Below are 20,085 nucleotides of genomic sequence, written 5' to 3'. Positions count from 1 at the left end.
CGGGGGGGTGGGGAAGGGTAGCTTGCTACCCTTCCCCCCTCCACACACCGGTGACTTGCTTCACTTCGAGGTAGGACTTGACTTGGGGGTCAGGGATGGCGGGCACATATGTGTAAATAGCTAAGGTTTGTATGGTTAGGAAAAATACAAATTATCTTCGAATTTGTCATTTGTTCCGTAACCGAAATACAAACCACGCTATTTACAAAGGGTGACTTACCCCTTAGGAAGCGTGGAAAGTCCCCAGCCTTACTGACTTCGGCTTGCCCGGGGCTCGATCCCTCAGTGAGCAGCACTAGAGAGAGGGAGCCCCTGTACCTCACAGGTTCCTAGCATCGCTAGGAACGAGTGGCCTACATAAGCAGTGTGAGGAGGAGAGTGTGACTCGTCCTATGAAGTTGACCTTGAGACCTTCAGATAGGAATTCTAGGATAGGACGTTCCCCATACCACCTCGTCAGGGTATGGGAGACGCAACAGTATTAAGCTTAATACTAGGAGCACAAAGAAGCATGGGTTACCTGCAGAGGTCGAGGTCAGCTATGCGAGGACCAGGATGCTGCTTCCCCAAGAGAGGGGAGAATGAAGAAAGAAGTAAGGGTCAGACATGCTCTTTCATTCACGCAGACTAAGACCGGGTAACAACGCCCTCAACCTACTGCTACTTGTCCAAAAAGGAGCCTGAGGTTAGACCAGCTGTTGTGCAGCCACCACATGGCCGATAGAGAACGTATCGAGGCTCCTGTGGGTCACGTCTTGCAGGTAGTGGGCTGTGAAGGTCGTTTGACGCTTCCAGACCCCAGCTTTAAGTACCTGCGTCACAGAGAAGTTTCTCTTGAAGGCCAGGGATGTAGCAATACCCCTGACATCGTGGGCCCGAAGGCGACGTGACGGAGGAGGGTCAGGATTCAAGGCATGGTGGATAACCCTTCGAATCCAAGCTGAGATGCTGTTCCTGGTGACCCTCCTCTTTGTCCTGCCTGTGCTCACAAACAAAGCTCACACATGAGGACAGACTGCAGCCGTTCTCTTCAAGTAGTACCTCAGACACCTCACTGGGCATAGTAGCAGCTGGTCTGGGTCGTTTGTTACAGAACGGAGACTCGCGATCCTGAAAGAGTCGAACCGAGGATCCAGCACTCCAGGATTCTGAGTCTTGGCCACAAACTCAGGGACGAACCTGAACGTTACCTCCCCCCATCCCCTTGAATGGGCGATGTCGTACGAGAGACCATGAAGTTCACTAACTCGCTTGGCCGAGGCCAAAGCGAGTAGGAAAGCCGTCTTCCAAGACAGGTGGCGATCGGAGGCCTGGCGTAATGGCTCAAAGGGAGGTCTCTTGAGAGACCTGAGGACTCGAACCACGTTCCAAGGAGGGGGTCTCACTTCCGACTGGGGGCAGGTAAGCTCATAGCTACGTATGAGTAAAGAGAGTTCTAGCGATGAAGAAATATCCACGCCCTTCAATCTGAAGGCCAAGCTTAAGGCTGAGCGATAGCCTTTCACTGCCGAGACAGAAAGGCGCATTTCTTCTCGCAGATACACGAGGAAGTCCGCTATTGCTGGAATAGTGGCATCGAGTGGAGAGATACCCCTTCCACGACACCAACCACAAAAGACTCTCCACTTCGCTTGGTAGACTCCCTCAGAGGACCTTCGCAGGTGCCGAGACAATCTCTCCGCAACCTGTTGCGAAAAGCCTCTCTCCGCGAGGAGACGCTGGATAGTCTCCAAGCGTGAAGCCGAAGCGAGGCTACGGCCCTGTGAGGGACACCGGAGTGGGGTTGTCTGAGAAGCTCGTGTCGTGGAGGAAGCTCCCTTGGGAGTTCCGTCAGGAGTTGCAGAACGTCCGGAAACCATTCCGCGTGATGCCATAGCGGAGCTACTAGAGTCATGGAACAGTTGACCGATAGTCTGGTCCTGTTGAGCACCCTTCTCATCAGACAGAATGGTGGGAAGGCGTACACGTCGATGCTGTCCCACCGTTGCTGGAAAGCATCTTACCAGAGTGCCTTGGGGTCCGGGACTGGTGAGCAGTACAGGGGCAGCTTGAAGTTCAAGGCTGTCGCGAACAAGTCCACCGTCGGGGAACCCCACAAAGTCAGGACTTTGTTGGCTATCTGAGGATCCAAAGACCACTCGGTACTCACTATCTGCGAAGCCCTGCTCAGACTGTCAGCGAGCTGATAGTGTTATCGAGTGGGTTTCGGTCCACCTCAGAGTCTCTACTGCAAGATGGGATAGCTGTTGCGAAAAAGTGCCTCCCTGCTTGTTGATATAAGCCACTACTGTGGTGTTGTCGCTCATCACCACCACGGAGTGACCCGCCAGGAACCGTTGGAACTGCTGAAGAGCCAGAAAGACGGCCTTCAATTCTAGCAGGTTGATGTGTAGGCACTTTTCTGATTCTGACCAAAGGCCTGAGGAACTCTGGTTCAGAACGTGCGCCCCCCACCCTTCTTTTGACGCGTCCGAAAACAGAGTCAATTCCGGGGGAATCAGAATGTCCGGGGAATCGGATCCTTGATTCCACCGGGACTTGAGCCGCCATTGAAGGGATCTCATCCTGAGGCGGCTGTTTGGAACCAGACGGGCCAGGGAGGATAGGTGGCCTAAGAGACGCAACCACGATTGGGCGGGGAGTTCTTTTCGCCTGAGGAAAGGTTCCGCCACCCTCCTCAGTCTTGCTATCCGGTCATCTGATGGAAAGGCTTTGTGGAGATTGGTGTCTATTAGCATGCCTAGATAAACCAGTCGTTAGGACGGCTGCAGAGAGGACTTCTCGAGGTTTACCACGATCCCCAGATCCTGGCAAAGATCCAGAAGCCTGTCTCGGTGCCGAAGAAGGGTCGACTCCGAGTCTGCTAGGATCAGCCAATCGTCTAGGTAACGAAGGAGACGAATGCCGTTCCTGTGCGCCCAAGATGAAATCAGGGTGAACACTCTGGTGAACACCTGAGGAGCTGTAGAGAGACCGAAACACAGCACCTTGAACTGGTAGATCTTGTTGTCTAGGCAGAATCTCAGGTACTTCCTGGAAGACGGATGGATTGGGATCTGGAAGTACGCGTCCTTTAGATCCAGTGTACACACGAAGTCTTGTGGTCTCACCGCAAGTCTGACCGTGTCTGCTGTCTCCATGCTGAACCGGGTTTGTTTGACAAACCTGTTCAGAGCTGAGAGATCGATGACGGGTCTCCAGCCTCCAGTAGCCTTCTTTACAAGAAAGAGTCGACTGAAGAAGCCTGGGGAGCCGTCCACGACCTCCTGGAGAGCACCCTTCTCGAACATGGTCTCGACTTCGGCCTGAAGGGCCAGCCCCTTTGCCGATCCCATGGCATAGGAGCTCAACGACACTGGATTCGCTGTCAGGGAGGTTGAGATGACGTGAACGGGACGCGATAACCTTGGCCGATCACTGAGACCGTCCAAGCATCGGCCCCGTGTTGCTGCCACCTGCGGACGCAACGCTGAAGGCATCCCCCCACAGGTGGACACGCAGGGGGACTGCCACCCCTAGGGCTTGCGGCCACGGCCACCACCCCTAGGAGTCTTGCCTCCCCTGGAGGACTTACCGCCCCTCTTGACCTTGGCTGGAAAGGGCTGGGGCTTAGACACCACTTTCTTAGCTGCCGGTGCCTGTTTGGGAGCCTTACGAGGCTGTTGCTGCTGTTGTGGCGGGGCTGGAGGCTTATAGGGCAGAGTTGTAAGGGCCCTGTGGAGGAGGGAGTCCGTGCTGGATTTCCTCCACCTCTCAGCCGTTCGCTCCAAGTCTTGAGGCTCAAACAGGCTCTCCCCCAGAAGGGAAGCATGTCGGAGTCTACACACATCTACGGCGGGGACCTTCGGAAGGAATCTCTCGGACACAGCATCGCGACGCTTCAACACCGAGTTGGCCCACAGGGTGGTAACCTGGTGCGCCAAAAACTCGATGGAGCGGGTGCCCGAGAGCAAGAAGGTCTCTAGGGCCTTCCTATTGGTCTCCTTGGACAAGTCCTCCGATCGCAATAGGATGCCCAGAGATCCTAGCCAGAAGTCCAGCCACGAAGTGGCCTGCATGGCACACTTAGCGACCTTCTCGTGGTTAAGGATCTCCGACGCCGAGAACGACACCTGCCGGGCAGAGAGTTTCTCCAGGGGAACTCCCTTCGCCAGCTCCTCCACAGAGTGATGGAGAGGAAGAGCAAGGTTGTGCTCACCCAGGATCTCAAAATACCTCCTCTGCTGAAGGCGAGGAGGAGGGATAAGCTTGTTCCCGGCAGTGGAACGACTGGAGGAGGCAAGAAGTGCGAGCTGAGCGTTGGCCCTAGCTCTGGCACTCTTCAGCCCCCGAGACCAGGGCAGAGCTGCACTGGTCTTAGGGGCCTTCCGAACGTCAAACACTTCATCCAGAATCGTGTCTTTGCCTTCACGGGGGGCGATGACTGGATCCGTAAGTCTGTTAAGTGTCCTTATCAGGCTTAGGACCTGCCAGAAGGCATGTTCTGACTCTTGCTGTTCTCCTCCCTGCGGGCTGGCAGCTAAGTCTCCTGCCCCAGGAATCTCTTCCTGGGGTGATACGTGGACATTCCCCTGGGTAGTCGTGGGTTCCTGACGAATCCTTGCAGAGGATTTAGGGACGGTCTTGGAATCCTTGGGTTCCCTCCTGGGAGGGATACAGGATCCCAACAACGAGGTTCGAGGGGCCCCTTCCTCACGAGACGATTCTCCTGCCTGAAGCGAAGTCTCCCCCGCTGGTGCCGAGGGGAAGACTACCGCCCCACTGGACTCACCTGAGGACGGAAAGGCCTCGTCCATGGCAGAAGGAGAGAGTACTCGTGCAGGAGAAGGGACCTTCGAGACCGACCTCTTGGGAACCAACTTCGCCCTGGGGGAAGTCACCACGAAGTCCACTCCTCTCTTTCTCTTCAGCGTAGGAGAGACAGCCGCTGGTTTGTTACCCTGGCCGGCGAGTGCTGGTTTCATAACCCTCACTAACGCCCGTGCCAGCGTACCAAACCAAGTCTGCTGCTCCAAGGACACAGAGTCCAAAATCCTCGCTAAAGAGAAAGGGATCAGGCGATCCTTTGGAGTGGACACGACGGTACCTGCCTGAGAAGAAGGTGGGGAAGAATGCTGTACTGACCTGTCTTCGTCCTGCACTACCAACCTGTGCTTGGATGGAGGTGATCCCGAGGGCCGTCTAGGAGCACGCGTCCCTGCTGCTACCACCGGCTGTGGAATTCGCTGCGAACGATGGTCGCGCGAAGGCGAATGGTCGCGCGGGCGAGCGATCGCGTGGGCGCGCAGGTGGATGATCGCGCGGGCGCGCAGGCGAGCGGTCGCGTGGGCGCGCAGGCGAGCGGTCGCGTGGGCGCGCAGGCGAGCGATCGCGCGGGCGAGCGATCGCGCGGGCGCGCGGGCGAGCGATCGCGCGGGCGCACGGGCGAGCGATCGCGCGGGCGAGCGATCGCGCGGGCGCGCGGGCGAGCAATCGCGCGGGCGCGCGGGCGAGCGATCGCGCGGGCGTACAGGCGAGCGATCGCGCGGGCGCGCAGGCGAGCGATCGCGCGGGCGCGCAGGCGAGCGATCGCGCGGGCGCGCAGGCGAGCGATCGCGCGGGCGCGCAGGCGAGTGGGCGCGAGGGTGGGCAGGTAAATGAACACTTGTCCGAGGCGACGAACGCAAGCGTTGGCGCGACGGCGAGGGATCGTGCTGCCGCGTAGGTGAGGAAGATCGCTGGCGATGTAGATCCACAGGTGATCGATGACGAGCTGGTGAGTGCAGTCGCTCAAGTTGGCGATGGCGCGATGTGGTATGTCGACGCACTGGTGTGCGATGGTGAGCAGCATGCGCAGGTGAATGACCGCGTAATGGTAAGCGATGGCGAGCAGCATGCGCAGGTGAATGATCGCGTGATAGGGTGCGATGGTGATCAGCATCCGCAGGAGGGCGATCGTTCAGGGTTGTGCGATGAGGAGCAGCATGCGTAAGCGGGCGATCGTGCAGGGGCAAGCGATGGCGAGCAGCATGCGCAGGTGAATGATCGCGTGATGGGGTGCGATGGTGATCAGCATCCGCAGGAGGGCGATCGTTCAGGGTTGTGCGATGAGGAGCAGCATGCGTAAGCGGGCGATCGTGCAGGGTCGTGCGATGGCGAGCAGCATGTGCAGGAGGGCGATCGTGCAATGGCGAGCGATGGCGAGCGGCATGTGCAGGCAGGCGATCGCGCGATGGCGAGCTAGAAGCTGGCGAACCATGTTCCTTCAGGAGCGTTGGCGAACGTCGGCGCGCTAGTTGTCGCTGTTGAATAGGCGATACTAAGATCGCCTGTGCGCGCTGGCAAGCAGGTGAACGCTGGCGAGGAGGTAATCGCTGGCGCGTAGGTGATCGCTGGCGAGCTGGCGATCGCTGGCGAGCAGAAGGTCGACGCGTGTCCTGTGAGAGGACAGGTGGCGCGGCGCATTCACGAGCAGGAACGGGAAGATCGCTGGCGCGTTGACGAACATGTGTTTCTGACACGCGCAGCACGATGTTGCGTAGCCACAGGACCAGGCAGATGGTGAGCAGGGAGTTCAGCAGGAACTAAAGGGTGGTCAGAGACCGCAGGGCGAGGGTCCTCAAATGAGCGCTGACGCTCGGAAGAGAGCTGACGAGCAGGAGAGCGCTGGCGAGGGGGGCGAACATCAGGAGAGAGCCGACGAGCAAGTGAGCGTCGGCGAGCAGGAGATCGTCGACGAGCAAGAGAGCGCTGGCGAGAAGGAGATCGCTGGCGAACAGGTGAGCGCTGGCGAACAGGTGAGCGCTGGCGAGCAGGAGAGCGCTGGCGAGCAGGAGAGCGCTGGCGAGCAGGAGAGCGCTGGCGAGCAGGAGAGCGCTGGCGAGCAGGAGAGCGCTTGTGCGCTAGCACTGCTCGCGTAAGGGAAGAATCCCTTAGCCCCGAAGGGACCGTTGCCCGTCGGGTGACGAGTTCTCCAGAAGGCGAAGATCCGGCAGGAGATGGTGAGCGGTCTGCAGAGAGGTTCAAGGAGGGCGGAGCAGTAGGTTGAGGCTGACGAGGAGAGTCCCCCCCGGAGGACGAAGACCCAAAAAGGCGCCTCTTAGTCCCCCTGTAAGGGGAAGGGAGGCCCTTGTGGCGTAGAGGGCGGTGAGCCTTACGGCGGAGGCGGCCTCGGGGGAGATCGTCGGGACCATCGGTCCTCCGAAGGGGAGTCTCCGTCAAAACACTTCCCTCAGAAGGAAGCTGAGCAGCAGTCGAGACCGAAGGACTCACTTCCCCCTTCGAAGGATGTACGGAAGGAGGAGGAGAGCCTTGATCACCATCACCAGCAACAGCACCTGCGGCGGAAGGCCCAGCCACGTCGGAGGCCTCTGTCACCGCGACGTCGACAATAGACAGAGGGTCTACCTCTGCTACCACCGGCGACTGCTTAACAGCGGCCCCCAACGAGACAAGGTCAATAAGAGCGACCCTGGAGGGCAAGCCCTTAAGCCCCAGGGACGACCAAATCTGTAAAAGATCATCACTGGATAAGGCATTATCAATAACCTCCCCGGAGGAGGAGGGGGAACCGCCTCGCTATGGGAGGCGACGCCCTCTCCCCCCACCGAAGGTAGGGAAACAGAACAAGGGCCTGCGCTCCCACTCGGACGACTCTCCTTAGAAGGCGGACGAGGGGGAGCTTCGGAGGAGGTTTGGGCGGCGGAAGAAGAGTCCCGAGAACCTTCCTCCTTCAAGGCTAACCCCGGAGGAGAACGGTCTCTCTTGGACTTCTTCTTACGCCGACGGCCAAACCTCTCCCACTGGGAGGCAGACCACTCCCTGCACTCACGGCACATGTTCTCCTGGTCACACCGTCGGCCCCGACATTAAGGGCAGAGGGTGTGTGGATCCGTATTAACGTCCGACATGAAAGTCCCACAAGGACGGCCGGCAACTCCAGGGCATGTACGAATAGTAAAGAAAATAACTGAAGGTCAACTTCCAACCAACACACACGCTGAAAAGAAAAAGCAGAAAATTAAAGGCTGTCACGAAGGCGATGAGCAGACACGTCTGATCACCGCTGAGCCAAAAGTGAAATGAAGCAAGTCACCGGTGTGTGGAGGGGGGAGGGGTAGCAAGCTACCCTTCCCCACCCCCCGCTAACTAGCGCGGGGGTAATTAACCCTCGTTAAAAACTATTGGCTCGTCATTTCAGCTGCGCTAAAAGTAAACCCTTTGTAAATAGCGTGGTTTGTATTTCGGTTACGGAACAATGAGGTTTTTGGTTCGGAAAACAATGGTAATTTCCTAGGGATCATAGAACTATTAGCACAATTCGATCCATTCTTAGCAAATCATGTGTCATGCCTTGGGAATGCAGGAAGAGGCACTGTATCTTACATGTCATCTACTATTTGCAATGAATTTATTGAACTGATGACTAAGAAGGTCCTCAATAACATCATAGCAGCTGTGAAAACTGCAAAATACTTTGCAATAAGTGTAGATTCAACACCAGAAATTTCACATACAGATCAACTAACATTCATTGTTCGCTTTGTCGATTCCAGTGGTAAGCCTGCAGAGCGCTTTATAAAATTCATTCCTCTTTCAGGCCATGATGGAGAAACAATGATGAATGTAGTACTGGATACTCTGCTTGAACATGATCTCTCTATTATGGATTGCCGTGGCCAGAGCTATGACAATGCAAGTAACATGTCGGGTAAATATACAGTAATGGATTGCAATCCCGTATCAAGCAAATCAACCCACTTGCTGAATATGTGCCCTGCTCAGCACATTCTCTTAATCTTGTTGGGTCATGTGCTGCGGAGTGTTGTGTTGCTGCAGTTTCATTTTTTGGACTTTTACAATTGCTCTTTAATTTTTTCTCTGCTTCAACGCATCGGTGGAGTATACTCAAGTCAACCATTCATGGAGATGTCATCAAATCATTATCAACAACAAGGTGGTCAGCGCAGCATGATGCATCACATGCTTTGAAAGACAGCTTTGCTGAAATACGTTCTGCTTTGATCCAAATAGCAGAGGATGAAGACCAAACAGCAACTACAAGAAGCGAAGCAGCCAGCTTAGCATCAAAATTGGAAGATTTTGAATTGGCCTTACTCTGTGTGCTTTGGGACTGTATACTGGAACGGTTAAATGCCACGAACAAGACACTTCAGAAAACTGAAAATCTTAATGGCTACTTGTGCTAACCTCTATGCAGGCTTAGTGGAATTTGTAATCTCACTTTGCAATGATGAAGCTTTTGAAATGTTTGAAGAGAAAGCTAAATTGCTGGTGAAAGACTATAGTTACCGGGCTGATCATCAGCGGTCAAGGAAGAGGAAACGCAATTTTGAGGAGCCAGACAATGAAATTGTATTGCTACCAAGGCAGAAATGTAAGACAGCTACATACTTCGTCATTCTGGATTCACTGATTACAGAATTGGTGAAAAGAAAAGAAATCTACCAGAATCTCAATGACAAAATTGGATTTCTGTTAAAAATTACTACTATGCCAGATGCAGAATTGAGAGAAGCTGCATTAAAGTTGCAACAACACCTTTCAGCAGATGTTCAGGACACATTTGTTGAAGAAATAGTTCATTTTTCTAGGTATATGAATCAGATTAAAGCTCCACCTGAAAAATGTGCGCCCTCAGCTGCTTTGAAACATTTAAGAAATGCAGGTATCTCAGAAACCTTCCCTAATGTTGACATAGTGTATCGCCTTTACCTAACACTTCCAGCTACTAACTGTGAAGGAGAATGTTCATTTTCTGTTTTGAAAAGAGTGAAAAACCAGCTCCGTTCGACAATGAGCCAAGACAAATTGTGTAACCTAGCCTTGTTGACCATTGAGTCTGATCTAACAAGAAATATTGATTTTCAGAGTATAATTGATGATTTTGCCAATATGAAATCAAGAAAGAAATTTAAGAAGTGCCTGTGAAGTTGATATATGTACATGCATGATTTAATTATAACCACAAAAAGGGAATGTAGTGGTTATGTTGAATACCAAAGGTGTGTATGATGCTTTAGTAACCTAGTTTATTTAAGAAGTGCCTGTGAAGTTGATATATGTACATGCATGATTTGATGATAATCACAAAAAGGGACTGTAGAGGTTATGTTAAATACCAAAGGTGTGTATGATGCTATTGCTTTAGTAACCTAGGATTCTTCTGTTTCTTTTCTTTAAACATATAATTAGATAAGCGTAATGGTATGAAAATGGAATTATTATGTTAAAGGAGATGGGTATAAGATGGCAAAGATTTAATTATCTAGAAATACTGTACTTTGAGTTTCTATTTTTGATATGAATGATTTACTGATTATTATAGGCTTAATGGCAAAATGACAAATTCGTAGATAATTTGTATTTTTCCTAACGATACAAACCTAGCTATTTACATGGGGTAATTACTGCGGCTGCGCCGAAGTAATTACCCCATGTAAATAGCGTGGTTTGTATTCAGTTACGGAACAAATGTGATATAAACAGAATGATAACAGTGGCTGTGTTGAATGTAATATGTGTAGGGTTATAAGTCATTACTTTATCTAACAATTCTTTACTTTCTTGAGTTTATATGATTTGATAGTCTTATGCATGATGCAATGATGATAATAATGGTCAGTGATATATAAAGGGAATGATACTGCTGTAGTGGTTATGCTGAATATAGTAGGTACATGATGTCACTACTTTAATAGCCTAATCTAGTAATACTATGCTGTCTTGAGCTTATTCTCTTTAAAATGCATGATTTAACAAGATAGTTATAATGGCTGTTGGTAAATGGTTTTGGTTGCCTTGATGTACTTTCCCTATTAAATTTAATCTAAATAGCCAGAATGTATTTAATTAGACCTTAAACAGGCTCACACCGACACCCCCCAGCCCACCTCTAAGCTGGAAGGGGTTGCTTCGCTTACCCGTAACTCAAAAGGGCCCCGCCAACCTGAATAGCCTAGAGCCCCGGAGACTTCTTAATCCGGCCCTGTATACATGTATATATATATACATACATTATATATATATATATATATATATATATATATATATATACATATATATATATATATATATATATATATATATATATATATATATATGTATATATATATATATATATATATATATATATATATATATATATATACATATATATATATATACATATATATATATACATATATATATATATATATATATATATATATATATATATATATATATATATATATATATATATACTGTATATATATATACTGTGTATATATATATATATATATATATATATATATATATATATATATATATATATACTATTTGCAATGAATTTATTGAACTGATGACTAAGAAGGTCCTCAATAACATCATAGCAGCTGTGAAAACTGCAAAATACTTTGCAATAAGTGTAGATTCAACACCAGATATTTCACATACAGATCAACTGACATTCATTGTTCGCTTTGTCGACTCCAGTGGTAAGCCTGCAGAGCGCTTTATAAAATTCATATATATATATATATATATATATATATATATATATATATATATATATATATATATATATATATATATATATGTTACGGTCATTTTGGGAAATTGGCCATTTTACAAAATGCCCGCCCATTATGCAAAAATACCAAATTCGTGGTCACCTTGCAAAATGACCTAAAAAGGCCTGTCTCAACATTTTGCAAAAGGGCCAAGATTTTGGTCCATTTACAAAATTATCAGCATCATCGTTGGTAAGATTACAAAATGTCCGATCAGCAAGTAGCAGATCTAACCTAACTTAACCAACTTGCTGATTGAACATTTTGTAACCTTACCAATGGTGATTTTCTAAATAGACCAAAATCTCTGCCGTTTTTCAAAATGTTGAGATATTTAGTTTATTTGCCAAGTGACCACGAATTTGGTTCTTTTGCATAATGGCCGGGCATTATAAAAATGACCGTAATATATATATATATATATATATATATATATATATATATATATATATATATATATATATGGAGTCAGGCTCCAATCTTCACGAGGGTTAGGTAACAGAGATAGGTGTGAAAAGCGTATATTCGCGTATCTTTGGTGCTCTAGGATAGGATAACTTCTAACCTAACCTAACAATGCTCAGAAAACTAACACACTAAGTACTGTACTGCCTAATATTGTTTTTACTTGGTTTCTATCACAGTATAAATAGTTTATGATTAAATCAGTAAGTATACAGTAGGCTACATGTGTACACTTGTACGCTATGTACTGGACATTGTAAGGTTACAGTACAATACGTAGCCGTTGCATTGACCGAAACTATAATTTTACCGAGTAGTCATCATACAATTATAACAAAACACTTTTTCCTGTCTAGTAATACTGTGCCGTTTAACACTTGCTGATACTGTAGTATATCATCATCAAGTACGGGGTGTTCGATGTCGAACGGCCGTGGCCCTCTGCACAAAACATCTCCAGTCATTCCGGTCTTGAGCCTTCCTTTCCAACTCCACCATCGTTAGCCCACACATCTCCTTGATATTGTCACTCAATCTAGTTTTAGGCCTTTCTCTCGTTCTTGTACCATAGACTGATCCAATTAGTAGCGTTCTTTCCAGAGTATTGTGTTTCCGAACCTGGTGTCCAATAAAAGTTAGTTTTCTTTCATCCAAAATGTCAAGTAATCTTTTTTCGATATTGATCTTTTGTAGAACTTCTACGTTAAGTCTTTTTCTCAATCCAGCTTATCCTAAGGACTCTTCTGTAACACCATAGTTCAAAACTTTCTAATCTTTTCCGATCTGTAGCTTTTAAAACTACAGAATATAATTGAATATATGTACAGTAATATCACTATAGTACAGCTTAACTGTACTGTAAGTGTTCACTGTTTTCGTTCTGATGACTCGACTACTTTAAGAACTCTCCGCACCATAGCCTACATTTATATACTGTATAAAATTGTAGAGTACAGTGCGTAGTTAATAAACACTTTATAGTGTAATACTGTTGTGTTTAATATAAATAAAATCTAAGATTAGCCAAGTGAACATAGTTTATTAGATGACCACTAACCATTTATGTACGAAGTTCTACAAAGCGACTTGAAGCATGGTACAATTTCTGATATGTCGTCTCTTGCACAGCAGTATCCAACATCTACAGTAACCAGGTAATAATATTCATCCCATCTTCTATTTTCATGAGTTAGAAAATTGAAAGATAATGACAAAAGTATCATTAGTACCGTAATAATTATTGCATAAACACATGCAGCCACAGTAACAACCAAACAAAAAACAGCTGTTTTGTTTCGAACAACCGAATCAGATATCAGCAGTTTTGCTTGTTTTTCAATCATCACATAATATTAAACAAAGTTGCATAAGACTGACATTTTTACATTATACCCTAAATTAGTATAGAAAAAAGATCCTCAAGAAAATATACTGCCAAATATAAACTAACAAGCAGTAAATAAAGGCGGAAAAACAAACAATATTCATAGCCGCTATTCTGTTTGGACTCTGGAAATCTGTGCCCAAAACTGGATGAAACAAAAAGGAAATTTAGTAGGAACCTATGAATACGCAAATCGCGTAATTAAATGTAAATGCTGAATTTAGAAGAAAACAGTTCAGTGTCTGGAAACGGAGAATATAGTTTTGTTATAACTTGATATAAATAATTTCTTAAGCTTTATAATTTAGCACTACAGAACTAAAACCTATAAATTATCATACATCAGTAACATGAATGAAACTCCTGTTAACTTCTACAGTATACTGTATGCGACTTGACTCAACTCAACACTAAATAAAATATTTGAGAAGTATTTCACATAAAACTACTGAAATTAGTATGCTAATTGGAAAATTATCAATCAAGTAATAATAGTTTCTTTTAAAATATAGAAATATCCTTCAGTAGCATGCATTAATCAGCTGATTTGGAGAGCATAAAGTAAACAATGGAAAAGATTATAATTAAGTATGTTTCAATTTACAAGTACGATACTAAAATGTAAATATTACATACCTTATTATTGGATAGAGTTAAATGAAACACCAGTTCAATCAAAATCTGGTTTATCTCAACCTTATCTGAAATTTTTTTACCACAGTAAATGGATATACACTGTACAGCAAGAGCTGGGACAAGCTGGATGGAGGTAGAGGGAAGTGACATGAAACAAGCCCAGTGCAAAGGAGTGCAGGCTACAGTAATCCCTCGCCATTTCGCGGCCGCAGTGCATCGTGGATTTTCAAAAGTATTCATCAAAAATTAGAAAAAATGGTGCGAAAGTTACGCTTGCGCTAGCAGAAGGCAAGGAGAATACAGTAGAACATCAGGTATCAACACGCAGATGGCGCTCAACTCAAAATCCACCTCTCTGATTCGCTGGCCATCTCGGCTCCAGAATCTCGCAAGCAGATTGGCTGAGCCGCCAAGATGCTTTACCCAGCATCTCTCCCTGCCGTGCGCCCCGCGAAGGGAGACCGCATTCATTGTTCTCTCTCGCTTCGCTTGTGTTGCTTAGTCTTGCCGCGTGGAAGTTTTAGTTTTCTTGTGCTTTATAGCGTAAAATAGTGCTTGTGACGCCCTTGAAAATGGCTCCTAAACATCCTCTACCCTCTACATCCTCTAGTGAACCCAAGATGAAGAGAAAAATATTGACGGTGAACGAGAAAGTGAAATTATTGGACATGCTTAAGGCAGGCACTAGCTATGCGTCTGTTGCCCGCATTAATGGAGTGAATGAATAGACGGTTCGCTACATAAAAAAAGATGAAATGAAAATACGTAAAACTGCCTCAACAGCGTTCTAGAAGGATACTAAGGGCGTTGTGACTCCTCGTAATAAGACGATTGTACAAATGGAGAATGCGTTATCAATGTGGATATAGAACTGTCGGGAAAAGAAGGTTAGTCTTGATACCAACTTGATTCCAACAAACGCCAAAACCCTGTATGATAGCCTCGTTCCTGAAGGAAAATCGAACGAAGACGAGGAAGGTGATGATGATGACGATGATGATGATCCTGCCCCACAAGAAAAACGTGGTTTTGTTGCCAACAAGGCCTGGTTTGAGAAATTCAAGAGGAGGTTTGGCCTTCGCAGCGTTCCTTTGTATGGGGAGGCCGCCTCGGCAGACCAAGAGGCAGCTCTTCATTACCTCGAGGACGAGTTCCCGCAATTAATTAAAGGTGGTTATCTCCTGGAGCAGGTGCTCAATATGGATGAGACTGGCCTATTCTGGAAGAGAAAGCCGTCCCGGACGTTCCTTTACAAGGACGAAGTAAAGAAGCCAGGGTTCAAGACCCACAAAGATCACGTCACTCTCCTTATGTGCGGGAATGGCGAGGGCTTCATGCTCAAGCCCGGCTTAATTTTCAAGTCATTAAATCCTCGGGCTTTAAAAACAAAAACAAAGCCTTGCTCCCCATCTACTGGATGAGTAATAAAAAGGCATAGATAACCAAAGCCCTTACACTCGACTGGTTCATGAACTGCTTTATCCCACAGGTGAAGCTGTACCTAGCGGAGAATGGGCTGCCCTTTTAAGGTCCTCCTCTCGATGGACTATGCAGGAGGCCATGCAACGGATCTCCATTATGACGGGGTCCAAGCGGAGTTCCGGCCCCCCAACACCACTTCCCTTATACAACCAATGGATCAGGGGGTCATTCGGGCCTTCAAGGCCCTCTACACCAGGTCCACGATGGAGAGCCTCATCTCCTCCATCGATGAAGGCGATGAGGACTTCAGCCTCAAGAGATATTGGCGGGAATATAACATTGCAACGTGCCTGGCCAACATTCAGAAAGCTCTTAATGAGATAAAAGAGCAAACACTGAATGCAAGTTGGAGAAAATTGTGGCCAGACATTGTTCATGACTATGAGGGATTTACGCCAGACGAAGTTCACCACTCCACCGTAGATAAGGCTGTGAGGCTGGCACGGTTAGTAGCCAACGAAGGTTTCTCTGACATGACGACGGAAGACGTCAACTTACTGATCAAGTGCCACTCGGAGCCCCTAACCGACGAGAACTTTGTCAAAATGACAAGATCATCGAGTGAGGAAGAAGAGGCAGCCAACGTCGGCGACGACGACGAAGCTGAAGAACGTGGCCTTACCTTGGATAACCTGAAGAGCTCTGCAACATGGCATGGGCTATGCAACAAAGGGCGCAGGAAATCGACGATACTATGGTCAGAGCCATCGAATTTAGTAACCGTATTGACGGTGTAATAGCGTTGTAAAAGAGCATCTTTGCTCAGATGAAAAAACGTCAACAACTTCCCATCAAGATGTTCCTTGTGCGCCGAAAACCTTATGCAGAAGCATCAGATAGTCCTCCTGCTGCCTCTCCGGCTTCCCACCGAGCCACTATGTCGCCTCCTGCAATTTCTCCAGCTCTATCGGAAGCTGTCATTGACGATCCACAGCCTCTATCAACTGACGATGAGGCGTCACCTGAGGAGCAGTAAAGCTCTCATCAACCTGTGCAGTAAACCATCTTCATCTTCTTCACCTCCATCATACTGCACAGTTGTTTCAGGTGAGTTACGTATCTTGTTATAAGAATAAAAGTTCTAAAAACATATCTACATTATATACACTTACACTATTTATATCTACATACACTTACATTCTAAAAACATATCTACATTATATACACTTACACTATTTATATCTACATACACTTACATTCTATTTATATTATTTATACATTATTTATGTATAAATGTAAATGTACTGTACATACAAAATACGTAATGTATTAAATACTATAGTTATACAGTATTACAATATTTATACAGTACAGTACTTTATTTCATGTACAGTATATAATTTATATTATCAATATTTACTTACATGATTCTTTAATGTTCTAATGAATGATAACATATGATTTATAGGGTTAATATACACTTATTGTTATTTTATATACATGTACATGTACACAAAAAAATTTACGTAATCTAAAAATAGGGAGAGAACCTACTTCACGGTTTTTCACCTATCGCGGTCGGTTCTGGTCCCCAATAACTGCGATATGTAAGGGATTACTGTATTTGAAATCCTCGCGCCGCAAAATTTTTTATCGTCAATATATGATTTTTTTTTATCCAACAGGTATTGCGGTTCTCTGTGTCACATATAAGTTGTGAGGTAGAAATTCTTGTAATAAGGAGGATGGATGTATATATGTATGTATGTACAAAATATATATACCGAAAGTGCAAAATTGGCCAGTAGCAAGAGATCAATCTGTGGACAACCAAGTGCTTTCTTGATATTCCTTACACCTCCCTGAGGCCAAAAAGTATTCATTTTTTTTCCTTCAAATCTATATATATGAAATTTATAAGTGTTAGTTCGATAACAGTGATGAATGAACGAAGAATGAATTACTTATGACGACAATGGAATTGATGTTACGATGAGATATGGTAATAAAGATTATTTTTCATAAGCATTGTATGTTATGGCATTCACAAAAATAGGTATATACATTCTAGAAAAATTATGTAAACATCATTAGCACTCATAAGAACATTGGCATAACCAAAATATACACATCTTAAAACTAAGAAAGATAATCAAAACACTGCAATCTACAATTCCCGAAAAAAAAAAATCTAACTAAACAAATTAAGAGCAGAGACGAAAATTTTTTGAAAAGTTTCTGGGAAAAATGATACAGCAATTTGTAACTATAGATATAATTTCCCACCCTTCCAGTCGCCCAAAAGCCTGACTAAGCCTATGAACATTATTTTTGATAGTGCAGTAATCATAATTTCAACACTCACCAACAGCCGGAAAAAGCGACGGCTGTCCTATATCCCAGCCAAAGTACTGCCAGTGCCACTTGTTCTTGATACGTCCTTTTAGGGGTAGACCTATGGCTTATTTGGACTATCTATATCTTCTTCATGAATTACCAAATCTCATATATGCCTTTTTAATTTTAATTTCATCGATATACAACTCTATTTAACTTTTAAATTAAATTCGAAGGAGCTATAGGCCTATTATGAAAATGAACAAGTCCATAATTGGTTACAATCAATCGAGGAGATTAGAACAAGTTCTTGTTGACAACTTCCTTCTATGTATCTTCTATTGAAAGTTAATTACTGCTGAAATAAGTTATATCTTACACATTTACACTTCAGAATATTCTTCTTTTACCTTTGAATTTCAGGCAATAGTTTTCTTGTTCTACATACACCGACCATGAAGATTTTTTAAGTGGTTAGGTTAGGAGATTTGACATATGCCTCCTTTAGCATATATCAATCTATCTAGGTGTCACGTCCTCGACATAGGCTGCCAATTTCCTCCACCTGGTCTTGTCTCTAACTCAGCTGTTACATTCTCATTTACATCTTCCAGTAAGCTGGCCAAAAACTGTTTCCTTTGTCAGCCTATTGCTCTTCTCGGTTAATGTCTAGGAGAGGGCCGCATGAAGATATCACTGATATTCAATTTATTTTTACTAGAATATGTAGGAATGTATGTATATAATGGTATACCAATGAGATAATTTAGTGAAAATCAATAATAGTCAAAATATCGACGATCAAACTCACGCTACTCTTCTCTTTCTCCCAGATTTTTCTAAGTCTGTTGTTATTGTTGACTGTGTCTTATTTTTGCTCAAATGAGCCCTGTAACCACTATAATCCGCAGACAAACTAGTCCACTATGATGTCTTCACGTTTGGCCAATCACAGTGCGACAATACATTTTCTTACCCAGCCATTTTATTTCGTTCCTAGACATGGAGGCCGTAGCAAGCACGTCATCTGATATTGCACAAGAAGTTGAAATTCCATCTTCTTGTCCTGACTGTTTCCTAAGTTACAATGAATTTGTTCTTACTTATTCGGGGTTATATTGAAAAACTAGTGGATTTATGCCAGAGACACAATTTAATTTTACAAAATAAAAATTGTCCTGCATGTCAGGGAACCTTCGCAACGGCTTCACGTTTTCCTCAAAGCAGCAGCACATCTTTATCAACCAACAGGTTAAGGTAAGCTTCATTAATTTATGGAGTATATTATAATGGTGATAGTATAACGATGTATACAGCAGTACCATCACTTTGGATTTGGTTTGATGGATGTGTTAGGTAGTGGTGTCCTTAAGGGGGGGTCGCAGGGGGGGGCGGAGCCCCCCCCCCGGTAGGGGTACAGGGCTATTAGACTAGGTTAGGTGGGTGTATTAGGTTCGGTGGTGCCCTGAAAATCACTGTGGCCTTAAGGGGGGGTCGCAGGGGGGGCGAAGCCCCCCCCCCCGGTAGGCCTAGGTAGGGGTACAGGCCCCCCAGGGTAGGTTAGTTGGTTGTATTAGGTACGGTAGTGCCCCAAAAAATCACTTTTCTCATCCTCCCCCCACCCAAAAACCCCGCTTCCCACTGGGGTCCCCCATAATTGTAGTAGTAGGTTTATGCTTACATTTGGTGTGTAAGAGTTAAGTCTTAGTTTCTTTTTTATTCATTTCCTTATGTTTCTATGCACTGTGCAACAATAATCTGGTTGTTTTTTGCCGTTTTTCGTCGTTAATACTTGAAAAACGGGTGCGGCCTTCTCCTAGACATTTACCCTCTTCTCCCCTCTATCTTTCCCGTAGGACACAAAAGTTTGGTCTATTCTCTTCTCATTGCATGTCTAAGAAATTCCATCTGCCTCCCTATCACTTTTAAAAGTGATCTCTCCTGATTCACTCATTTGTTACTCTCTCTGTACATGGAATCTTCAACATTCTTCTGTAAAACCATAATTCAGCTGCATTTACTTTATTTTTCAAGATCTTGTTTCACGACAACGTCTCTGAGTAATATGTAAGTGTGGACCAGACATAGGTTTTCAGTGCTCTACCTCTTGTCTGAATCCCTATTCTGTGAGTTTGTCAATAGGGTTTTCGGATGGTTGAAGGCATTTTTTGCTATTAGTATTCATTTTTCTATTTGGTATTTGTTTACAAGACCATGCTCTCCACATACTGCCAAATTATGCAAGCTATTGTTTACCTCTATTACTTTTCCATAATCTAAAACAATTCG

At 45.6% G+C, this 20,085-nt stretch overlaps 1 protein-coding gene across 1 annotated transcript; it reads left to right on the top strand.

The window, feature by feature from the left end:
• The first annotated feature begins 9,171 nt into the window (after positions 1–9,171).
• LOC137659091 (uncharacterized) lies at positions 9,172–9,930 on the top strand. Its single transcript, XM_068394173.1, has one exon. The coding sequence runs from the start codon at positions 9,172–9,174 to the stop codon at positions 9,928–9,930; it is 759 nt and encodes a 252-aa protein (XP_068250274.1).
• Positions 9,931–20,085: the final 10,155 nt, after the last annotated feature.

This window comes from Palaemon carinicauda, chromosome 19, assembly GCF_036898095.1.
Source record: "Palaemon carinicauda isolate YSFRI2023 chromosome 19, ASM3689809v2, whole genome shotgun sequence".
Taxonomy (NCBI): Eukaryota; Metazoa; Arthropoda; class Malacostraca; order Decapoda; family Palaemonidae; genus Palaemon; species Palaemon carinicauda.
The sequence above is the reverse complement of the archived record's forward strand: the minus strand, read 5'-3'. Positions and strand labels throughout refer to the sequence as shown.